This window comes from Myotis myotis, unplaced genomic scaffold (assembly GCF_014108235.1).
Source record: "Myotis myotis isolate mMyoMyo1 unplaced genomic scaffold, mMyoMyo1.p scaffold_m19_p_1, whole genome shotgun sequence".
Lineage (NCBI taxonomy): Eukaryota > Metazoa > Chordata > Mammalia > Chiroptera > Vespertilionidae > Myotis > Myotis myotis.
The window spans coordinates 168079224-168104108 of record NW_023416313.1 but is presented as its reverse complement, the minus strand read 5'-3'; the positions used below and the strand labels follow the sequence as shown (position 1 = coordinate 168104108).

Here is a 24885-nt window from a genome sequence, read left to right as displayed (position 1 = left end):
TGCCTGCTTTGTGGATGCTCTAGGCAAAGAAAGGAGAAAGCTAGAGAGCTTAAAATAGCTGTTAAATCAAAAATTGAAACTTTTTGTTGTTTTAGGGGGCTATTGCTCTTCCACACATGAGTAAACATTGCCGAATTGATTCTCCACTCTCAGGTTGCACACTAGTCACAAGTGGCTTTGTGGGCAAGTTTTACTAAACCTTCAGGAAACAGTTAACCTTCATCTTACGCAGTCTCAGAGAACAGAAAAAGGAGCTACTTGATCCATTGTATGAGGATAGTTTACTCTAACATCAAAATCAGACGAGGACGGTACTAGGAAAAGGTTATAGACCCATCTCACCTTTTGTCATATTTACAATATGCTAAATACCATATTTGCTAATAGACTCCTTCAGTATATTAAATATATATGCATCACGACCAAGTACGGCTTATCTTTGGAAAGCAAAGATGACTTTGATCAAAGGGTCTTTTAATAATTGGTTAAATTCACTTATTAAAAGGGATAAACCATATGATCATCTCAGTAGGTACAAAGGAAGTGTTTGATAAAATTAGACATATATTCCTACCTTGAAACAAAGCCTTAGCAAAACAGGAACAGAAGAAAGAGTCCTTAACTGGATAAGTGATATCCATCAAAAACCCACATCAGATATCATATGGTGGAAAGATTTTAGAGATAATTCTATTAAAGTCAGGAATAAGACAGGGATGCCAAATAACGTACTTACTATTCAGCATTGTACTGGAGGTTCCCACCAGTTCAATAAGGCAAGAAAAAGAAATAGGAGGTAGAAAAAAACAATCATTTTGTACAGGCAATGTAGTTATTCACATAAAAAAATCCAAGATGTGCTACATAAAATCTATTAGAATTAATAACAGAACTCAGCAGAATCTCTCAATTGGAGATAAATATACAGGAATCAGTTGGGTTCCTATATATCCTTAATAATCATTTAGAAACTATAATAGAAAAAATTACACTTATAGTAACAACCAAAACTATATGGTACCTAGAAGTAAATCTAATGAAAGATATGCAATAGCTTTGTGGAAATAACTATAAAACATTATTGAAGGACACAGAAGATCCAACTAAATGAAGAGATAAATCATGTTGGATGGGAGGCTTAATATAAAGATTCCAGCTTACCCCATATTAATACAGGGTATTCATGGCATTTGGTCAAATGATCCTAAAATTCATATGAAAAAGGTAAGAATAGTCAAGATCATTTCTAAGAAGAACAAAATGAGGAGAACTTCCCTATGGCTTATCAAGGTTTATTATGATTATAATAATTTTATAGCAATCAAGATAGTGTGATATTGGTACTGAAGTAGATATTGCTCAATGGAACAGAGTAAAAAAACTCAGACCCATGAATTATTTAAACTTGATAAACAAAAGATGGCCTAAGAGATCATCATCAGAAGGATGAACTATTCAATAAATTGAGTAAATTGTGAGAAGAAAAAGGTACCTCATACAATATGCACAAATAAATTCCAGGTGGATTAAAGACCTAAATGTGAAAAGCAAAACCTTAAGATTTTGGGAAAATATGTTAAGACTCACTTATCACCTAATGGCAGGAATGGATTTTTTAAAACACAATGCAGCCCTAGCTGGTTTGGCTCAGTGGATAAAGTGTCAGCTTGCAGACTAAAGGGTCCCGGGTTCGATTCCGGTCAAGGACACATGCCCAGGTTGCAGGCTCAATCCCCAGTAGGGGGCATGCAGGAGGCAGCCAATCAATGATTCTCTCTCATCATTGATGTTTCCATCTCTCTCTCTCCCTCTCCCTTCCTCTCTGAAATCAATCCTATATAATAAAAGCCTAATATGCAAATAGACCAAAGGGCAGAACAACCGGTGGAATGACCAGTCACTATGACACACACTGACCACCAGGGGCAAACGCTCAACGCAGGAGCTGACCCCAGCCTGCAGGCCCCAGGCCAGCCAAGGCAGGTGCCAGTGCCGGCCCCCCCTCCCCTGCCCCATCACCCTGCTGGTCACCCCACAGAAGGAGGCAACCAGCACTGGTGGCAGGGGGCAAGCCAGCGAGTGGGTGGTGCCAGGCCGGCCAAGGTGGGTGCCAGCAGGGCGCCCCTGATTGCCCCGCTGGTCACCCCACAGATCTGCTCTGATCGCCAGCCAGGCCTAGGGATCCTACCCTTGCATGAATTTCATGCACTGGGCCTCTAGTAAAAATATTTTTTTAAAAAACACAATGCAAAATTATCACTAACTATAAAGGAAAATACTGATAAATGTGACTATGTTAAAATTTTTAATTTCTGTAAGTTAAAAGATAATTCTACAGCCTGAGAGGCAATAGTGTGATCAGCAGAGGATTAGCATCCATAAGGTATTAAAAGCTCTGACAAATTAGCCAGGAAAAGACATACAATCAAGTTGGGAGGGAATAAAAATGAGTAAATTATATGAATGAGCAACTCACAGATAAAAGACCTGAATGTTCATACACAGAAAATATATTGAATCTTACCAGGAATCAAAGAAGTTTATATTAAAACAAGATACCATTTTGTACTTATCAGATTGGCAAAATGTTAAAAGGTGGACTATTTGAGGTGTTGATGAGGAAGTGGAACTGTGGGAAGTCATACATTGCTGCTGGGAGTGAAAATTAGTGCAATCTCACCGGAAAGCAATTGGCAGCCTCTCTGGTACAGGACCTGGCAGTTGCATTCTAGGTACACTGTTGTGTGTGTGCACAAAGAGACACGTCTGTGGGGCCTTTTTCTTGCAGAAAGTGGAAGGAGTTTAAATGTCCATCAACAGGAAACATGGTTATATAGCGTGTTCATATAAGCAACTAAATGACTAAATTAGATAAATCTAGAAAGCATGATGTTGAATGAAGAGTTGCAGAAGATTCTGTAGTATGACACCTTATCCAAAATTTAAGAACACTGAGCAATACAATGTGGATGATGCATACTCATGGGCAAAAGTATAAAAACATAGATGAGACAAAGACACATCAACTTCTGAAATTCAATTCAACCTGGGGAGATAGAAGGGAAAGAGAGGGAGTTGAAAACAAAGAGGGCTTTGCCTCACTCTGTCTCTGAGGACAAAAGGTTAAGATTTGTTCCAACTGGGCGGTGGCCACCCAAGTAGAGGTTGTTACATTATTTTCTGTGTTGCCTATATATTTGAAATGCATCTGAGGAAAAACACCTGCTCCATCTCCATTTTAAAGTGAGCAGTAATTCAAAAGCCATTTAAAATGATTGATGTTTATCACCTCATGAATGGCCGTTCAGTGGGGGGGGATTAAAGCACAGGGTTCTGGGGCGGTCTGCCTGGGTCTGATCTAGCTCTGCCACTCTGAAATGGTAGCTTTAAACTCGCTACGTAGTCTCTCTTGGCTGCCGTTTCCTTGGATTTAAATGCTGCTGATGGTGATGCTATTTAGTGCCTACTCACAGAGCTGCTGCAAGGATATGATGAGTTACTGTTCACGCATAGGTGGACTCTGTTACTGTTATTCCTGAATGTGACTTACCTCACTCTGTCTCTGAGGACAAAATGTTAAGATTTGTTCCAACTGGGTGGGGAGACACTAGTTATTTTTTAGATACAAAAAGAGTGGGAGAGGAGTGAATAAGTATTGTTTAATATATATATATCCTATATAATGAAAGCCTAATATGCTAAGGGTCTGGTCGTCCGTTCAACCAATCAAAGCGTAATATGCTAATGATATGCTAAGGCCGCTCAACGGCTCACTATGATGTGCACTGACCACCAGGGAGCAGACAGTCAACTGGTCTACCAGTTGCTATGATGTGCACTGACCACCAGGGGGCAGATACTCAGACCGGTAGGTTAGCTTGCTGTTGGGGTCCAGCCAATTGGGACTGAGTGAGATGGACCGGACATGCCCTAGAGCCCTCCCACGGTCCCTCCCCAGCTGGACAACCTCCCATGTTCCTCCCCGGCTCTGATCATGCACTGGTGGGGTCCCTTGGCCTGGCCCGCACCCTCTCACAATCCAGGACCCTCAGGGGATGTTGGAGAGCCAGTTTCGGCCCCATCCCACAGCCCAGGCTGAGGGACCCCACTGGCGCATGACTTCGTGCACTGGGCCTCTAGTGTGTGTGTGTGTGTGCATACATATATATATTTATATATTTTTTTAATTTCAGAGAGGAAGGGAAAGGGAGAGATAGAAACATCAATGATGAGAGAATCATTCAACAGCTGCCTCCTGCATGCCCCACACTGGGGATAGAGTCTGAAACCCGGGCACGTGCCCTGACCGGGAATAGAAACATGACCTCCTATTTCATAGGTCAACGCTCAACCACTGTGCCACACTGGCCGGGCATTAAGTGTTTAAAGAAATCATCTAAGTAGATGTTTTTAGTGATGGTTGCTCTTCTACTGCAGTGAGACAAAAATATCTCTCAGATCTCCAAAATTAACCTGTTGAGTTGGAGATGATTCACCCGCCGGTGAATTCACAGTTAGCTCTCATAAGTAAAATTATCACTCATTCACTTTTCAGAGCCATCTGTATAATCAATATGAAGAACAAAATCAATATGTACCTCTGTTGAAATACATAAAATTCCCTTTAAAAATGAAAGCTTCATGTATCTTGATGAATATGTGGTATTATTCCATTGTGTAGTAAGACTGGCTTTTTGTATTTAAAAAAAGGATGAAATCTAAATCTCCTTGTTAGATGGGGATTTAATTGAGGCCTATCTAATGTCTCAAATAAGTGAGAAATCACAGTCACTAGGGAGCCAAGGACAATTTTCTGAAAGCAGATGCATGAAAGCAAAGATTACAGGCTTTGTCTGGAGCTGATTGGAACTACAGCTCTGCTACTTACTAGCCTCTTAGCTTTGAGTGAATTACTTAAACCTGCTGTGCCTCAGTTTCCTCATCTATAAAATGGAACTCACAGTCCCTCTCTGGCAGAACTCTTGTGAGGATCCAATACATGGTGTACACTACCTTGGGCACAGAATCTGTGCTCAGAAGTTAACATTATCTCTGACGTGGTTATTATTAATTGAGTTACAGATTCCTCTATGCTGGTGGATGGGTGGATTGGTGGGAATCTAAGATAAGATGAGATAAGGAGCTAGTAGGGTTTACAGCTGCCCCTGCCAATGTTTCTTTCTTTCTTTTTTTAGTTTTTTATTTTATATTTTTTTAACATATATTTGATTGTTGATAGTATTACAGATATCTCCCATTTCACCTGAAACAGTAAGTTATTTCAAGGACCAGGAATTTATTTTTGCAATAAAAAAACAACAACGTGATCTTCATCTTAAAGATGGTGAAATGCTGCTTTTAACATGTAATTATCTAATTCAAGGTATTGCAATGATCTGAACCTGCTTTCCTATAAGGAGCGCCGGGTTTGACTACCACTGCTTTTGTATATCCTTGCTCAGCAACCTAAAATATCCAATACAGCCAAGAAATTTCATCATGCATGGTCCCCCAAAACACTTAATCCTCTCTCCAGACCGCTGGATGAATGAATTTCTGTGCCTCCTCCCAGGCCTGAGCCAAAGGCAAGATTTCAGGGACACCCAAGCCCAAGCTGGAGGAGGGACGACGGGCCATGTGGCAGAGGAAGTGGAGACTGGCTAATGCCACACCCCCTCTCTGCATTCAGTTGTCTCTGGCAACTCACTCCTTTCTCCCTCCATCCACCAACTGCAAACCCTCTGTACCCAAGCCTGCCTTTCACTTCCAACCCTTATTTTTAAATAATCCATTCTCTTGGTGAGGGAAAAGGGATGGTTTGGTGGTGGACTGCACAGGGGAGAGAGACTGCCTAGGAAAGGTAAAGTGTAGCTCTGACACAGTGATCTGCAGTGATGCCCAGCAAGCTGTGAACAGAGAGTAGCTTACACCATCGAAATAGGTATTTGCATTATCCCTCAGGATCCCTAATTGGCTAATTACTTAGGGAAGAAGGGTCTTTTCACCATGTCTTGCTTTTATGGGATGGGACAGGGTTCGGATGGGAAAATGGGAAGCTCAGGGTAGGACAAGTTTAGTTGGAGGTGCCCACTACACAGCCTTGTGCGGCCCACATGCCCCCCCTTCTCCGGGCCCCCCAAACGCAGCATGCTCAGGACTGGAGAAGTCATCTTCCCCCCACATTCCCAGATGCCTGTTGCCTTTGGGGGTGCCTTAATGACCCCCACCCCTCCGGTCTCCCAAGCTGGAAGAAGCACCAGCCTCATCCTTGATTCATGGCTCTTCCCCAATAGTCTGCTGAGGCTCATTGCCTGCCCAGCACCCACAGGACAGGCCAGCATCAGAATCCCCATTTGTTTATCTGTCTTGCTAATTGCCATGGCTGCCTACTGCCTCTGGGAATGTCTCAAGGCAAGTAAGAGTGTTTGAAATCCATATTTCAAATCATCTTATTTGAACTTTTGAAACTTGTATGGCCCATTTCTTGTCAGATCTGATTAGATCATTGCTTTTACCTTATACGCGGGGTGCGGAAAAGGACTTGCGCTGAGGATAGACGTCCGCTCCGCCATGTTCTTGCTGTTCACTTGTGTTGCCACGATCAGTAGAACATCTTCAGTCCTCGGTTGTGTTTCTTGCAGGAATCTTTAAAAATCACTGGTACATTTTGTGAGTTAGTTTGGTTAGAACTTAATAATATAATCAGTGAGTCTGTTTAACCAAGCACACAAACACATGTGCCGAAATAATTCAAAATTGTGGAAGGGAACAAACAAGTGAGGGATACACTACCCACTGCCCCAGGTGAGGGTTCCCTTAGGGTACCACATACCAGTGGGAAAGGCACCAGATGTTATATCGAGGTCCTTGAGCTCGGCTAAGAAAGGAATTCAGAGCCAAGGAACTCAAATACTAGCAAAAGTTTATGTAGAAAGTCACCGGGGTAGAAGTGACTCAGGAAGTGAACTACTGAGGCAAAAGAAGGGCCGTTGGAGCTTAGGAGAAAGAAAGCAAAGGTACACACCTTGAGGGAAGAAAGGGGGAGGAAAGGCATTGGGTTTGCTGGGGCTGGGGGGGGGGGGGGGGACACAGAGAGAGAGAGAGATAGAGAGCGCGCTGCCTGAGGAAGGAAGGGGTGGGGAAAGGCATGGGCATGCTCACCAGAGAGAGCGTACATTGCACTTGCTGGTCCTTTGCTAAGGGGTTTTATCTGTTTCCAAAGGCAAGGATTTCAGGAGAGGTCTCAGGAGAATCTCAATAGAATATTCATCAGCTTTTCCAGGTGTGTCCTTTCAGGGGCATGGTCTCTACAGGTTGATCGGCATTCAGGTAGGAGGCCATTAGTCAGTGCAGCTGGTCCTGAGGCAGCCACGGTGTTTTGTCTGGTTTTGTTGCTTTTCTGGGCCTGGAGCTGAAACACAACTGAGGCCTGGATATTATCTCTAGTTTGACCAAAACTCTGTCTCTGTGGTCAACAGACCCGAGGCTTTGTTCCTGAGATTATTTGATGTGGGTCAGAGCCTCATTATCTCAAGGGCTTAATGCTTAGGGGAGTGGTCCTGCAAGGGCTTGTATGGGAGTCATCTGAAGCTATTCTCTGGCCCCCTTGTTCCTCCTCCAAGGGGGTCTGCCACACGACTAGGGACATGCCACAGGAGGAAAGGTCACCTTGGGGGGTGAGGTCCCACCCAACAATACTTGCCCTCCCAGTTTTACCCATAAGCACCTGGGGCTTCCCACCCAGGTGGCCTTCCCTACCTGGCTTATTGTTTCTACTCTGCTCATGTGTGTCTAATTGCCTACTCCAAGCCCTAGGGTCAGCCTGTAAAATATTAGAAAAGCTTAATTTATCCCATTAGAGAGCAAGGAAACAGAATAGAGGTTCTAATGTTTTCCTTGTGCACACCCACTAATGGTGCCTGGTACAGGCTGCTGCCCTCCGAGTCATGGCAACCCCATCCACAGGCCCAGAGCTGCTTGCTTCTTATTGCAAGTGGTGGAAATTTGGGGACCTCGGGAAGGTAGGGTAGGGGCCAAACCTAAGAAGGCCTCAAGACTGTGCTGGATTAATCCTCCTGTCAGAGAAATCCATCTCCTAGCCCTCCCAGGCCATCTAAATTGTACTGTGATGCCTTTTAAAGTATCCCAAAATACCTTTCTTAATGCCTTAAAAATGCCATCTCATTCAAGTATGAAAGGGCATTTTTCATGAGCTTCTCAGCTTTGATCCTTGCTGGGGGGGGGGGGGGGGGGCGTCAAAGTTTTGGCATGTCCCTAACTCAAAGGTTCCTTGATGATTTCATCTCATTGCACCACCACCAGTGCTGTGTTTTCTCAATATCCCAGCAGTATACGAACCACACTTTTACACAAGAAAAGGAAAATCTTTTCCAGTTGACTTCACTGGAGATGCAACAACTCAGTTAGTTTTTCTGGGAACCATAACGGTGTCAGGTTTGTATTTGAAAACACTACTTAATCGTCCCTTAGCAGTTTTGTTCCCGCAGCTGCAAAGGGGCCACCAAGAACTAAAGCAGAGGCGGTGTCTTCTCTGGAAGGTGCTGTATCGTCGCCATGGATATGCCATCCTGCAGACCTCCTTACCCCACCATCAACCCCTCTTCCTCCTCATTCACCCGGGGAACAACAAAGAGCAGGAAGGGGGGCGGGGGGGGGGGGCTGTCAGTCTTTCCACTGGCTCCTGGCCCCTTGTCATTAGTGAAGGATGGGCCCTGGGGGACAGGACTGGTCTAATCAGCTTCTCTGAGAGTATGTGCAGCTAAGCAGAGGGATGGGTGTGCATCATGGAAGTTCAAATTCGAAGTTGTTTGTGAGGCTGCTCCATCTCAAGAAGGCTTGCTTGGACTTTTCTTCCATCACTTAAGTGTGAGTGATTGAGTGCCAGCAACTTGGACTACCACAGATCCCCCTCTGCCCGGGTCTTCCCCCTCCCCTCCCCATGCCCTGGGAACTCCCCCCTCCCACCTTCCTTGTACTCTGGGTCTCATGCTTTGATGGATGGTGCTTGTTAAGGACCACAGATTGGTTTCCTCTGGGTACTATCTCCACCCCTAATTTCTACTAAATGCTTTTAGCTAACTCTGCCTCGCCATCATCTTAAGCTGTTGATAGAAATGAAGTGATACTACGTGAGTACATACTGGCTAATACACACAATTTCCAGTTTTATAATTTTGACACAGGTAACCATAGTCATATACAAGTTTCCCACACCTTGACCATAGGTGGGAAAGTTACCTAGTCCTGTGAGTATGGAGAGGAGTTGAGTCTGTCCCCCAGCCTCTCTCTACCAGGACACATACTGGGTGATGCTCAGGGCCCTTTTCTGGGCTGTGGCTGACAGCTCAGAGACCGTCCTCTGTCCTCACCACCACTTATTTTCCCCAGAATGTAGTACCTTGTTCTTACCATGCCGAAGCTCATCTGCCTCTTTTCTGCCCACTCACCCAGCTTCCCGCTGTTTATCGCTACCAGCTTGGCATTTCACCATCTGGGAGAGCTCAGTGTTTTCTAGAAACGTAAAAACGTACATCGCTTGTACTATAGCTGAACATCATTTATAGAAACATCAACTCAGGCTGGCCCCAGCACTTTTCCATGCAGCGAAGGGTCCACTTAAATGTTTTGCTTTCTTTCGCCAAACTAGTTCATGACCATTATTATGCCGTTCTCCCTACATAGTTCTGGTGCTTATTCTCAGAGCACTGACTTCATAATTCTTTCGCTTGAGCTCCTCCATCAGCCTTGGTTTAAGGAAGCCCCTGTTTTTTCTTCAAGGATGAATTTTGTAGCTTCATCAATCTTGTCTCAGCGTGCCAGTCAGGTGAGATATACAATAGCTGCATAATCGTGTTTTCAATCTACATTCTCAGAGATTCCGGGGTACTTAAACAATCCATTACTTTTTATGGCTGGGGAATGGGAACTTTTGTTCAAATATGGGTAAGAGAACCATCCCTGGCTAAAAGAGCCTTCTTAAGCCTTACACACAGGGATAAGAGGACAGGTTTATTCTAGATCTCGTGGTCTTTCCACAAACGAGCCTGTGCCCATAGCCAGGCCTGTCTCCCCAGATATCCCACGTGCACTCCTGACCTCGGCTCCCGAGGCCCACTCTCTTCCTTTCAGCGTTAACCTAAGAAACATTCAAACCTGCACAGAATTTTTGTAAGTTTATTTGAGCCAAACTCAAATTTGTCGACAATTGCTGGGAAGCAGAATCTCAAAGCATTGAGATAATGCTCCAGAGAATGGCGGGTTTTCATCTTGTTTTATACATTACAATCAAAAGAGAAACTGTAAGTGAGTTACATGAACTCCACTGACGATAGATTAAGGAGGTGGGAGAAAGCAAAGCGAGGAAACCTCTAGGATTGGATAAAAAGTAAAATGATAGATGCACACTTATTTTACTTAGGTGGGTGCAGGATAGTTAACAGTCAACAATTAATTCAGTAACAATAAGGGGATTTGTGGTCTCTGCAGAGTGGTGCCTGTGCTTCGAGGGGTCCAGAAAAAAGGAAAATTACTTTGACATTTCAATGATATGTTATCATAGATGCAAAAAGACAATAGGCTCAGTTAAGGTAAAGATTAACCTTTGTCAGGGAAGATACCAGCCTAGGACATGACTACCCACTATAAACTGCTTTTTAATTAAAACCGTTTTCGTTTCAGACCATCCTTTGTGGTTACTTTAGGTCTCTGAGTTTGCAAGGCTGCCATGCAGGCCTTCCCTGAGCTTGTCAGGTTAGCCTGTGGCCCCTTTTCCTCCACGTCAGCCTGCAGTGTTTCTCCTGAGGGCGAGTCACCAACAAGGGTCCCTCTGCAGAAAGCTGAGGCACAAGGGTGGATAGTAGGAAACAAGCCCAAGATTTCCATGTGCAAAAAGTATTTTGAGTAGGACTGCCCCTCCCAGCTCTCCCTCAGTGCACACACCCTCCTTAAATCATGCAATCAAGCGTGTATGCTGGGAACAGCAGTGCCTCCCCACGCCTCCCCACAGGTCCCTGAGAGTTGTAAACGTTGACTAGAGTGCTGCCTTGAAGTTATTTCTGTCAATGCTTTCCCCACATTTCCCATTGTGTATGCCACAGGATACTGTTGTAGGGATATATAATTTCCTAAGGTCCGGTAAGTTTGAGAAGTGGTAGGCTAAATAAAACTACGCAGATATCTTTCCTGCAGAACTTCTCAAGGCCTTTAATAAGCTATCTGGTATGACAAATCATCAAAAGCCAGTCACAATATCGAGTCAGCTACAAACTCACTGAAGTGACCACAGAACCTGCCTTCCAGGAACGTCTAGTAAGACTAGTATTCCGAAGGATCCTCGCTGGGGCATGTCATGATCGGCGGGCCTGCATCCAGCACGTCAGAATCACTCAGGGAGCTCGGATTCCTGGCCCTGCTCCTAAAGATGCTAACCCTGGTGTCTGGGCCAGAGTGTGGGAATCTGCTTATTGCTGTTTGTGGTTTTTTTCTTAACGCTTTCCTTGTGATTTGAATGATGACTATTGATCTTTAGGGCTTTGGAGACGCTATACCTGTGACCTCCTGGGCCCTCGCCGAGGAACTTGTACCCAAGCCCCTTTGTAGGTAAAAAACACATGTTTATTATGCAAGAGAGATGCTGCAAACGGATAAGGGCCTTAGTGATTTGGGGGAAATTGCTGGCCTGTTTCTGTGACTTTAGAAACCACCTCCTATGTAGCCATCCGTGTCTACCCACATTGAAGCCCACCTTCATAGCCCTCAGAGCTGTTGTCACTCATGCCAATTTGGGCTATTTCACATGTTTCTCTATTTTGTTTCATTTGTCTGTATCTCACCCCCCTGCGGGATCATATTCAAAGTAGAACCCCATTAAGCATTTGGGGGTTCAACTTCATGCAGAGTTGAACAAACAGCAAATGCTCAATGACTGCAGAGAAACCAAGGGACAAAAAGGATGTTGGCCCCCAAATGGCACCCACCAGCATTTTTAAATGGACAGTCATGGGTGTTTTATTGCTGTGATATGTTTGTTACGATGACACATTTAAAGGAATTATTCCAAAGGTTAATTTTTAGCCCGACCGGTGTGGGTCAGTAGTTGAGCTTCAACCTATAAACCAGGAGGTCAAGGTTTATCCCAGGCCTGCACCTGCCCGGGTTGCAGGCTCCATCCCCAATGGGGGATGTGCAGGAGGCAGCCAATCAATGATTCTCTCTCATCGTTGATGTTTCTTTCTCTCCCTCTCCCTTCCTCTCTGAAATCAATAAAAACATACTTTTAAAAATAAAAGGATAATTTTTATGTAGCAATATTAACAATATAGAAGTTATACCTATTAGAAATATAACTATTTAACCATGAAGTGAAAAATACTGCTGTCAAGTTAAAATAATAATGCAAGGAGGCTTGTCGTTTTTCAAATTCTTAGGGAGATATCTGGGCAAAAGGTGTGCCGGCAGTGCTCTAGAGAACAATGTTGGGAAGGCTGCTGGTGAACAGAGGGGCTTGGAATCAGGCTGGCAGGGAGGCTCTGGTAGAAATGCCAGCTTCACCCAGCTCACAGGGTTAACACCGTGCAGTGCCTGGCACAGAGCCAGCGCGCCCCTCGTCCAGCCACTGGCTGCCATGTGCCGCCAACACGCTGGGCTCTGTCTGGACAGATGGACAGGAGGGCTTAGACACAAGTCCCTGCTCCCACAGAGCTTACACTCTAGTGAACACACATTCAGTTGATTCGTGCTTCTGTGATATTCCAGAATGGATCTAGCTAGACTTCATTGTTCCCGTCAGAATAATCACCTGAGGGGGCATATACATATTTCAGTAACAAAGTCTTTCAGCTTCTCCTGTGGAATTGACTTCTGAGCACACAGCACCGTCTTTTGCACATCCTATGTGCTTGTAAATATTTGTCTTTCGAGGACCCATTTGATGTTTTTGGAACAAAGGTTATTCACACAAAGGTCTGGTGACTGTGATGGATCATCAGATGGGACAGGAATATTATTTGTCTCAAAATCAGGAAGTCAGCTTTCTCAGGGGATGGAAGAGTCACCGAGGCTGAAGGAACATCTTGGCCATGTCAGGGCACCTTGGCTGTGAAGTTGCTTGAAATTGCTGTGATCTCAAACTTCAGGGAGGGAGCTTCCTGGGGCTGTGAGAGGCCAGGGCACCCACCACTTTAGTTCTGGGTGGAGTCCCCTGAGACCTGCAGCTGGAAGAGCCTGCAGCTGGATTCACTTTCCTGGAAGGACCCAGGGCTGAGGGAGGAAGGCCCGGCCAGTCCTGAGAGGCCTGCGGCTGGAGGAAGCCCCGGGGCCTATGTCTATGTTGTGTTTGACTGTTTATTGAGTCTGTGTCTGCAAGACCTCAGTGTCGAGGAATTAAAATCACTGTCCACTGAGGGAATGAATCCAGGCTGGGCAGAGGGGGTGGCAGATGAGATGGGGACGGGCCAGACACGGACTGCAGAAGCTGGCTGTCCACTCTGCATATCTCAGTTCGGGGTGGCCACAGAGCACTGGGCAAAAGCTCTAGGGACCTAGAGGGCCCTCGGTTCTCAAAGGAAAATTGTTGGGGTTTGTGTTTTCAGTATAAGTTCGCACCGTATTTTACTACTTCCTTATTCTTCTGCAATATTTCTCCGGTACTTAACAGACACCATCCCATCACTGTAACCAGAACTGAGCTAGGTGCTATGGCAACTTGAAACTCCTGTCTCTGTCTTCAGGCAACTTGAATCTCCTTGGGAAGATAGTAATAATGAGTCAGGCTGGCCAGGGGGGTTCATTTCAAATGTCAGCTCCAGCTAATTGGTGACTTCACGGGGGATTTCATCAGATCTAAGGCACCATGGATTGTAAGATGCTGTTTTATGTGTTCTTAAGAAAGATAAAGGTGCTGCCAATTAAATTGCTTGCTGTATTCTTAGAATTTTTATTTTATGCTTATTGAAGCATCCTTTTTAGACTTACTTAGACTTATTATTTTTAACATGTATTTCTCTTTCTCATTCATAAAGTGGAAAATAACAGGGAAATAAACTGGCTTTGTTTTTCTGAGCTTCTTCACGGTCAGAGTAGTGCTGGCTGAAGCACCTTTGACCCGACGTCGTCTTACTTCCCACACAGGGCGGTTCTCTGTGCCGTCGGAGCATTGGTGAGGCAGTATTTCTTGACTTTTCTCCCAAATTTCTGGCTCCTATTGTGTAAGTTGATATGCACACAGGTAATGACAACCACAGCACAACCGCCACCTGGCAACAGTGGCTGTAAATGCATCTCAATTTCCAAGACATCAAACCGGAAAAATACACCTCTTAGACTCTATGAACTATGAATTCTGAGACTCAGCCAAAAAAAAAAGACTACATTCTTGCCCTGACCAGGTGGCTCAGTTGGAGCATCATCCCATACGCCAAAAGGTTTTGGGTTTGATTCCCGGTCAGGGCATATATCTAGGTTTCAGGTTCAAATCTCAGGTGGGGCACTTATGGGAGGCAGCCGATGGATGTTTTTCTCTCACATCAGTGTTTCTCTCCCTTCCTCTCTCTCTAAAATCAGTAAAAACATATCCTCAGGTGAGGACTTAAAAAAAAAGACTACATTCTTGTCATTAAGCTATAATTTCCTCCTGTATAATTTGCAAAACTGAATGGCTTCCAGTGCAACAGCCACAATAGGGAGCCCTCTGTGACCTAATAGAGTCTGGAAGGCTGTATGTGAAGTAGATGTAAAGAGGTGAGATTTGGCCCAGACAAGAGGAGACCTGTTCCAGAGAGGGAAGAGCACAATTTAGAAGGTTCAAAGAGTAAATGAGCATGTCATGTGGACAGGACCATGTGGCAACCAGGCATGGGTGGGGTTCAGTTAGGGAGTGTGGACTCTAAAAGCATGGATTTTTGCTCTAAGAACATAAGTGCAAATTAGTGTGCTTCACTTGTAGGAAAATAACAAATGGTTCTCGTATGGCCATAACTTTCATTTCTTTTCTTATCGTAGGTCCCGATGTGTTTAGTTCAAAGAGTTTTGCCCTTCAAGCCCAGAAGAAGATTCTGAGCAAAATAGCCAGCAAGACCGTGGCCAACATGCTGATTGATGACACCAGCAGTGAGATCTTTGATGAGCTCTACAAAGTCACCAAAGAGCACACCCACAACAAGAAGGAAGCCCACAAGATCATGAAAGACTTAATCAAGGTGGCCATCAAAATCGGGATCCTCTACCGGAACAACCAGTTCAACCAGGAGGAGGCTGCTATCGTGGAGAAGTTCAGGAAGAAGCTGAACCAGACGGCCATGACCATCGTCAGCTTCTATGAGGTGGACTACACCTTCGATAGGAACGTGCTCTCCAAGCTCCTACACGAGTGCAAGGACCTGGTGCATGAACTGGTGCAGCGACACCTGACCCCCAGGACCCACGGGCGCATCAACCACGTCTTCAACCACTTTGCTGATGTGGAGTTCCTCTCCACCCTTTATAGTCTGGATGGAAACTGTAGACCAAGCCTCAAGAGGATGTGTGAAGGAATCAACAAATTGCTAGATGAGAAAGTCCTCTGAATATCTTCCCTCCTCCTGGACTTTGCTGCATTCCAGTCACAGCCCTCCAGTGTGGTCTGGGTGAGAGTCAAGAACGGGAAGAAACCCTCGTCGAAGACGCCCATGTTCTGTCCTTTTCATCCCTCTGATGTGGATGCCGAATTGAGCTCAGGTGTGTTTATCCCCTGAGCTTGCTGACGAGGTCTGTACTTTAAATCACCTTTGTTTGTGAGCCCAAAGGACATGTCTTCTATGCTAAGCAGAAAGGCTGCCCTGCTCATCAAGGAGAGCTCAGTTCATCTGTGGAGTAGAAGGAGCCCTGGCCCAGGAGGCAGGGGACATGGGTTTGGTTCCCAGCTCCACCAGTTATGACTCCATCCTCTGGTTCCTTCCCCTCCTGCCTGCTCCCTGGGCTGCTGTGAGGATCAAATGAAACAATGTCCCACGATTTTGAAAACGCTAATGTAGGGTCTTCTTTTCCCTTCAGAGTGTGAGAGGAATCCACTTGGATCTAGACTATTAAGCAGCAGAGAACAGAACAATAGTCTCTGGTGGGCTGGGTTTGCAATCTGTCTCCAGATGTGCTATTTCAAACAAATTTAAAATGAATCTAAAGGTGTGAAAAAGTATAGCTGCACATTGGGAAAATGTTTTTCAAAAGCTCTGTTTTCTGGATCTTAGATGTGCGGTTTTATGATCCTCCAGCGGGCAGGTAGAGTCCCACCCGTCACGCAGAAGCAGAGAACTGTGCTCCCTGCAGGACCACCCTCCCTCCTCTAAGGGGCACAGTCCGTGAGGCATAGGAGGGTTTATTCCAGCTGCACAGGAGAGTCAGGCAAAGTGAACCCCTACCTATCTTTCTTGGCTTCTCATAGTCATTTTGTGCTGTTTTCTCTAGTTTGTTAATACATTGAAACTACCCTTCCACCAAGAAGTTTTGGAATTGTGATTCAAAAATAAAATTCCTGCCCTGACTGGGTGCTCAGTTGGTTGGAACATCGTCCCATGCACCAGAAGGTTGCAGGTTGGATTCCCGGTTGGGGTTGTACTGGAGACAACTGATCAGTGTTTCTCTTTCACATCAATGTTTCTCTCTCTCTCTTTCCCTTCTTCTCTCTCTAAATCCTCAGGTGAGGATAAAAAATAAAATTCCTTGGAGTTAGATACAGTGTTAAGGATAATGGGATTTAAAGGAAGAAGAAAATGAAGAGTAAGGCCTCTGCACTTAGACCCTGCGGGGAAGTCGCCCAGGGGAAACGAGGTGGGGTATGTGTCCCTGGTCCAGGGGGAGCCAACTCACAGACATGGTGACTGCCTCTTTTGAATGTCTCACACTTCGCTTTCACACTGTGGCTTCTGACATTTTCATCAAAGTCATAATAAACATCAGGACAATGTATTGTCTTATAATGTTGTCTAAAGGACACCACATCAAGAGACATGCTCTTGCCCTGGCTCGTGTGGCTCAGTTGGTTGAGTGTCACCCTATGCACCAAAAGGTCACTGGTTCGATTCCCAGTCAGGATACATGCCCAGGGTTTTGGGCATAATCCCCAGTAGAGGGCCTGCAGGAGGCAGCCAATCGATGTTTCTTGCATCAATGTTTCTCTCTCCCTCTCTCTAAAAATCAATAAAAACAGGTTTTTTTTATAAAAAAGATGTGCTCTTCCTACATCACCTCCTGTCCCACTGTGCTTCTCTTATAGAACACCACATTAGCTCAGCCCTATGGTACATCCCACCCCATGGTCTCTCTCTAGCAGGAGCATCAAGAGATGGTTTTGGGGAACATGTGAAACAAACCTACAGTGGCCATTTAGCCTCAACTGGCTCCCATGTCAATATCAGTGCAAACCATTCAGTTCAGTTATTCAGCTACCAGCGCTCAAAATTAGTTTATAGGAAGGATGTCCAGGGAGGAATAGGGAATAGTTAAGTCAGCCCCTGTTCTCCATATTTGACAGGCGTGGCCTAGTGCGGTAGTCGGCAAACCACATGCGGCTCTGTGGCCCCTTGAGTGTGGCTCTTCCACAAAATACCACGTTTTTAGCAAAGGCCAGCTTTGGAGTACCCTAATTAAGTTAATAACAATGTACCTACCTATATAGCTTAAGTTTAAAAAATTTGGCTCTCAAAAGAAATTTCAATCATTGTACTGTTGATATTTGGCTCTGTTGACTAATGAGTTTGCCAACCACTGGCCTAGTGCCTCCTCCTAGACATAAGGCCTAACAATGATACCTTGTGCACATCTGGGCTGGAGTCGTTGATCATTGGGGCAAAGCTGGTGGGAATTACAGGCAGATGGCTCCCCTTCTCATGCACCCAGTAGGCAGCAAGCAGCCCAGCAGTAGCCAAATGAGTTTTCACATGCAGAGCCCTCAGTGCCTGCCTTGGTGTACTCACCTGATTGAGGACTGTGTGCTAGTTTGAGGGCTGGTGCTTTTTTCACTAAGCAGGTGGGCCTATCCAGAGAACTGAGGCCCAAAAAAGAATGGGTGGCGCTGTCGTCTGTCCATCTGAGACACAGCAGGGCAGAAGGCGGGATCCCCGCCAAAGAGGATTGATTGCAGGGTCTCCCTGCAAAGGAGGAACGAGCAGGTTCTGACAGCCCATGAGTCTCTGCAGGAACTGGGTCGTCCTTGCTCTGCTCAGAGAAGGAGCAGCACTTCCAGCAGCAGGTCTCAGCAGGTGCAACAGCGGAGTGTAGACCAGTGGTGGCGAACCTATGACACGCGTGTCAGAGGTGACACGCGAACTCATTTTTTTGGTTGATTTTTCTTTGTTACATGGCATTTAAATATATAAAATAAATATCAAAAATATAAGTCTTTGTTTTACTATGGTTGCAAATATCAAAAAATTTCTATATGTGACACGGCACCAGAGTTAAGTTAGGGTTTTTCAAAATGCTGACACGCCGAGCTCAAAAGGTTCGCCATCACTGGTGTAGACCAAGACATCTACGACCTCAGGCCTCCCCACTGCAGCAGCCAGGCAGCTCTCTCTACTGCAGGGCCAGTGGGGTGTATCTCAAGCTTATCAACAGCAGTCACAGGGGGCTGGGCTACCCAGGCACAGGAGACCCATTGTTCCTCTAACCAAGTGGTCGGCAAACTCATTAGTCAACAGAGCCAAATATCAACAGTACAACGATTGAAATTTCTTTTGAGAGCCAAATTTTTAAACTTAAACTATATAGGTACGTACATTCAACTTTAAATTCAACTTTAAATCCACGGTTTTCATCTTCCGTTTTTCTTTGCTTCTTCTTTGTAGCCATCTCAAACAGGGCACCTAAAAAATGTTTCATTTGATAATAATAAAGCCACCAACACAAAAGAATTACAATTCTTAAATTGATGACAAAAATACCTGTAGGATTTGCAGCTGGTTGGAAAAATACAGGTAACTTTATGCTTCGAGTAGGTACCTTTGTCACCCGCGCACGATTTGCGGATGCAACTAGCACTAACCACTGCACAATGAGACTGCTGACTGGCTCACTCAACTCCTGCATGAATCGCACGCACCTCCCCTGTGCCGCATCTCCCGTCACCCGACGGACTGACACCCCCCACTTCTACTAACGCCACTTCTTCAAAATAGACTTGCCCAGGCGGAAAACCGACATCTGCGCATGGGCCACGAAGTTTCAATCGCACTGTACGTGCGCGCCCGCACTTGGTATTTTGTGGAAGAGCCACACTCAAGGGGCCAAAGAGCCGCATGTGGCTCGCAAGCCATGGTTTGCTGACCACTGCTCTAACCCAACCCTATATATACATTTCAACATACCATTAGCATATAAATTCAAGTGACTGTCAAGTTTCCTCAGCCAAATGAAATGGTTACAAATTTCAGATACTTTACATAACAATGCAGTAACCAAAGAAAGGATCTAATTATTGGTTTATTCTCAGGATTCTAACTATGTCACTTAGTGGCCCTGAAAAGCTGTTTTGGCTGGGGGGGAAAAAAAAGTATGACAGGCTAGCAGAGGCTTTCAAAAACAGGACTCTGTGGATGTGCATTTTGCTCAGAATCCTGTACAAAATTTTCAATAATGAGAACCCACAAAAACAAGGTTAGCATGTCTACATGTAAGTGGCACCTGAAATAAAACTGATTTCAAAACAAGTAACAGTACAAAATCACTCAGTTGATCAAGCCCCACACAAACCAGAGAGCGATGCCTGGCTGAGCAATTCTAAGGCAGGGAAAGGACTCATTCTTTAAGGGGGTTGAAGGGGTGGCAGAACAGCTTGTCTGTCATCTGGAAACATCACCAACTCTCTGAGCACCCCTGAGCACTCGGCTCTGTCCCCACGGGAGGACACGAGGGATTCGTGCTGAAGTTCCCACCCCACCCTGATTAGGTGTCTCCGTGAATCTGAACCCTGCAGGAACACATTCCCTGCCGGCTGTGCTTGCCATACGTCTGTATCACTCTTCCTCCGTGTTTGCATCTGTGAGTCTTGACACCCTCAGCAACTCCAGGTCTCTGCTCAGTGACAAATGAAAATGAAAAGACTTCTCCATCTGTGCGTCTCTCCAAACTCTCATCTCCCCCATCTGTACATTTCTCAGAAGCAAATCAGTACATTCACTGGCTGCTCCAATGAATTTCTTCTATTCATTTATATAAAAGAAGAAAACTCAAATCAGGCCTTCATGTCCTCCACCTCAATGTCTTTGGGGATTTTTTATTTATTATTATTATTATATGGCCCCAGATGTCAAGAGCAAAACCAATCAGTAAAAATTCTAGAGCAGCCAACTGGCTGCCAAGATACTGCATTAACAGGAGCTGTTCAGTAATGGGCTGGGACATTGATAAGAGTCATGAGTCAGATGACCTTGAAGGAGAGGGTTGCGAGGTTCTCCCAACTCAGAACTCTGTGGTCAGTGGGTTTCCCTTATTTAGCCCGACCCTGCTCTAGGGGCCACAACCCAGGCCACGCCCACCTCCTGCTCTTTAGGTTGCCTTGCTTGTTAGAGAAAAGACTTTTCTACAATGCTGTCCTCAAAATGGCACCTAGGAGTCCTGGAAGTTCTGTGGTGGATGAGCTGGAAGGGGCAAGAGTCCATGAATTCTATAAGGAGTTTTAAGATTTTTGTATCATCCTAACTTAAAAAAAAAAATCAAGATCAACATCAGTAGCTTCCGAATCATGTGGGGATGACTATCTTATCACGAGCTGGTGCCATCTGGCTTCAGGGTTTGAGTTCCTCTTTGTGTTTACAATGTCATTCATGCTGACTGATCAACTCAAATGAGAGAAAATTACTTAACTTAATCTGTTTCTCTACCTAGGCCTGTGCATCCCCTAGGGGTCTGCAGGCCTAGTTGCGCATCTGTGAGTTCTCAATTTTGAGAAATGTTGCTACTACATATGTAAGTATAGGCTTGTACAGAATGAGTGTCACCCTGCCCTTGATGCTGATTCATTTGTGGGCCTCAAAGGTTGAAGGGTAAGCCTGTGTCTGAGGGACACAGAGGCCTGCTGCAGAAAGGGGCAGACTCCCACATGAAAACTGGCCAGATAGAGCTACCACACATAAATCAAGGATGGACAAACCTGTCCTGGAAATCCTAACAATAAATCTCAAAGGTACAAGAGAGGCCATCGCCAGACATGCCAGGCACTGCTGCTCCCAGGGAGGGGAATAGTGGAGAAAGCTTGTGAAGGAGAAGTGACCTGGACCTGTCCACACTGTCCCAGTTCCAGCTGCACCTGCAGCATGCAGATTCCCAGGTGTCAAGAATGTGTGTGGTTCCAGGATCCCAACAGCTTAATGTCTGGTTGAATTGAAGAATAAGGCATGTGGCACTCAGAATGCCTCCCAGTCCCAGAAGGAGGAGGGGGTTAGCCAGAGCAAGCAGTTCTCACACCCCAACCTCATTAGCACCTCAGTACCACACTAACATGTCCTTTCCTTTTTTTGTCCTTTTTTTTTTTTTTTTTTTTTTTTTTTGCTGAGTTGGGGCAGGTCTCTACAAAGGAGGTGTGCTGGCCGCCCACCCAGGCAGCCAGAGTTTGGGCTACTGGACCCCCCAGGCTGTGGTATAGGACTCTTCCTTGCTGACTGCTAAGGCCTTTCTGGACCAGTTCCTGGGAAAGGGAAGCCTGGGGATTGGCTCCACCTCAAGGAGGGGCTGGGTGGGAGCCAGAGCTTGGCACAAAGCGAATGCTGAATGCCCAGGCTAGCGGGGAAGCAGCAATTAGGTTATGTTAGGAGGGAAAGAGCCCTCCTGGTGAAGGAAGAGCTGGTGGGCTAGGTCCGAGGGTGACTGGGCTCCCTCCGGCCACCTCTCAGAGCCACGTCTTCCCTGCCAAGAGGGTCATGTTTCCTTTGTGAGGGGAATGGGCTGCCCTGGTCTGTATCAGAAGCAGCTACAAACTGATACAGTTTGACTTTAGAAACTGATAGTTGGGTTTGGGAGACAGAGAGTTGCACAAGGTCCCTAAGAACCCTTCCAGTTCCATAGCTCCGTATTCTGAGCATCACAGGAGAGAAGCTTCGGACATTTCTTCATTGCAGGTTTCTTAGAGGGAAGCTATTCATTATTTAAATGAATAAATGGCTTCCAAATAGACTGAGGAATGACTCCTCGATGATCCCCGTCAGGACTTCTAACCATAGGTCTAAGTTCATGATTTCAAAAGGGAAAAGCTTTAAGCCAGAAAATGCAGGGTAAAAATCAATCCATGAAGACCAGTGAGCTTCAATGTGGGCCCAGGTAGTCAGCCAGTCACCAGCTTAGCAGGTGCTCGCTGGGATCCAACATTAGGACTGACCCTCTACCAAGATACACATTTCAAATCAAAATGTGTCAGACTCCAGCAACACATCTTTGTAGAGATAACAGGGTGATAAGCAAAGTCATGAATAAGTCATTACTGATTTGAGTCAAATATCATAGTAAATTATCAGAATTAGGTTTAAATCCTATATAATAAAAGGCTAATATGCAAATTGATCAAACGGTGGAACAACCGGTCGCTATGACATGCACTGACTACCAGGGGGAAGACACTCGATGCAGGAGCTGCCCCTGGTGGTCAGCATGCTCCCACAGGAGGAACGCCACTCAGCCAGAAGCCCTGGGCCAGGCTCACAGCTGGCAAGTGCAGCAGTGGTGGTGAGAGCCTCTCCCACCTCCACAGTAGCACTAAGGATGTCCGACTGCCGGCTTAGGCCCATCCCCATGGGGAGTGGGCCTAAGTTGACAGTCAGACATCCCCCAAGGGCTCCCAGACTGCGAAAGGGCACAGACCAGGCTGAGGGCACACCCCCCCCCCCACAGAGTGCACAAATTTCGTGCACTGGGCCTCTAATATATTAATAAGGCCATTCTCCCAATAAATGGAACATTTATGAAGTTCTCAGAACTTCTCCCCCAACTGTTTGAAACATTTTTAATACATGTCATTACAGCCCAAAAGTTCTTCCTTCACAAGCCAGGGGATGGAAGAGTGCTCTTTCCCTCCTAACATAATCCTAATACATTCAGCATTCACTCTGTGCCAATGACATACACCCCAGTTTATTCCATGTACCCCAGTGTGGAGAACTCATTCTCTCACTGAAATAACACTATCCTTATTCATATATACAACTAGCGTTCTTTGAAATATCTCTAATATATGTCTTTATGTTGCATACTATGCACCCCAGTGTTGTGAACTCACCTTTTTTAATGAACATCTTTATTGAAATATAATTCACATAGCATACAATCCACCCATTTAAAGCATGCAATTCAGCGGATTTTGGTATATTCACAGATATGTGCAACCATAACCACAATTTTAGGATATTTTCATCACCTCAAAAAGAAACCTGGTACCCTTTAGCTATCATCTCCCTCTGCCCATTGATGCCTTACTAGCAATATAAAAGTTGCTTTTTATATTGCTATACATCACACATAATAATTTTTCAGTATTGGAATTGCACTATGGGTGTAGATTCAGAACAAACAAATCCCAATGACGTGCGTAACTAAGACTCGTGCGGATCCATCCAGGTTGAGCCTCAAGCATCCTCTGCACCATTCCTGGGAGAACAAGGCTCATCACCTTCTTAAAGGGTGGCCTCTGTGAGGAGGTGGATTCATCTAAGTCTAAGGATGACAGGATATTAAAGTATCCAATTATTATTATAGAATCATCTACTTCTCTCCAATTCTATCAGTTTTTGCTTCCTATCATTAAGTTCATCAATGTTTATAATTGTCGTGTCTTCTTACTGTGTTAAACCTTTTATTAATATGTAATATTCTTCTTTGTCTCTTGTAACCTTTTTGGATTTAAAGTCTATTTTGTCTGATATTAGTACAGCCATTCCTGCTCTCTTTTGGTTACTATTTGCATGAAATATTTTTTTCTATCCTTTCACTTTCAACCTGTGTCTTTGGGTCTAAAGTGAGTCTCCTGTCAACAGCATATAGTTGGATCATGAGTGTTTTTTCCATTCTGCCAATCTCTGTCTTTTGATTGGAGAGTTTAATCCATTTACATTTGAAGTAATTACTGATAAGAAAGGACTTCTGTCATTTTACTATTTGTTCTCTACATGCCTATAGCTTTTTGTCCCTGCATTTCTTCTTTATTTTGTGTGTAGTTGATATTTTGTAGTGAAATGCTAAAATCCTTTCTCATTTCCTTTTGTGTATGTTCTATAGCTATTTCCTTTGTGGTTACCATGGGGAGTACATTTAATGTCCCAAAGTTAAACACTCTCATTTGAATTTATATCCGCTTAACTTCAATAGCATTCAAAAACTCTGCTCCTTTACAGCTCTGTCCCCACCTCTTTCAGTTGTTGTCACTCAATTATATCCCTCTACGTTGTGTGACCAAAAACATAAATTAATAATTATTTTAAATGTATTAATCCTGTAAATCATGTACAAAACAAAAAGTAGAGTTATTAAAATAATGCTAGCCTTTAAAACTGCCTGTGTATTTACCTTCATTGTGATCTTTATTTCTTCATCCTCTCATTTCATCTTGCAGGACTCCCTTGAGCTTTTGTTTTACAGGCTAGGCCTGGTGATACCAAACTCCCTCAACTTTTGTTTTTCTGAGAATGTCTTAATTTCTCTGTCACTTTTGAAGGTCAGTTTTGCCAGACATAGGATTCTTGGTTGATAATTTTGTTGTTGAAAACTGGACATTTGGATCTAAAAATGTGGTACTCTGGATACCTGCTTCTCCCCCTTTCCCAGGGTTTTCTAGGTTTTTTTGTTTGGTTGGTTTTTGGGGTTTTTTGTGGGTTTTCTTTTTGTTTGTTTTTTGGGGGGGTTGTTGTTCTT

The 24885-nt window shown here is 44.7% G+C and overlaps 1 protein-coding gene across 1 annotated transcript in view; it reads left to right on the top strand.

Annotated features, from left to right (window-relative positions):
* Positions 1–16957, top strand: part of TNFAIP8L3 (TNF alpha induced protein 8 like 3) — a 38600-nt gene extending 21643 nt beyond the window's left edge. The window contains exon 3 of the mRNA XM_036301441.1: positions 15019–16957. Coding sequence (XP_036157334.1) covers positions 15019–15581 — 563 coding nt within the window. The 3' untranslated portion in view covers positions 15582–16957. The remainder of the gene's footprint in view (positions 1–15018) is intronic.
* Positions 16958–24885: the final 7928 nt, after the last annotated feature.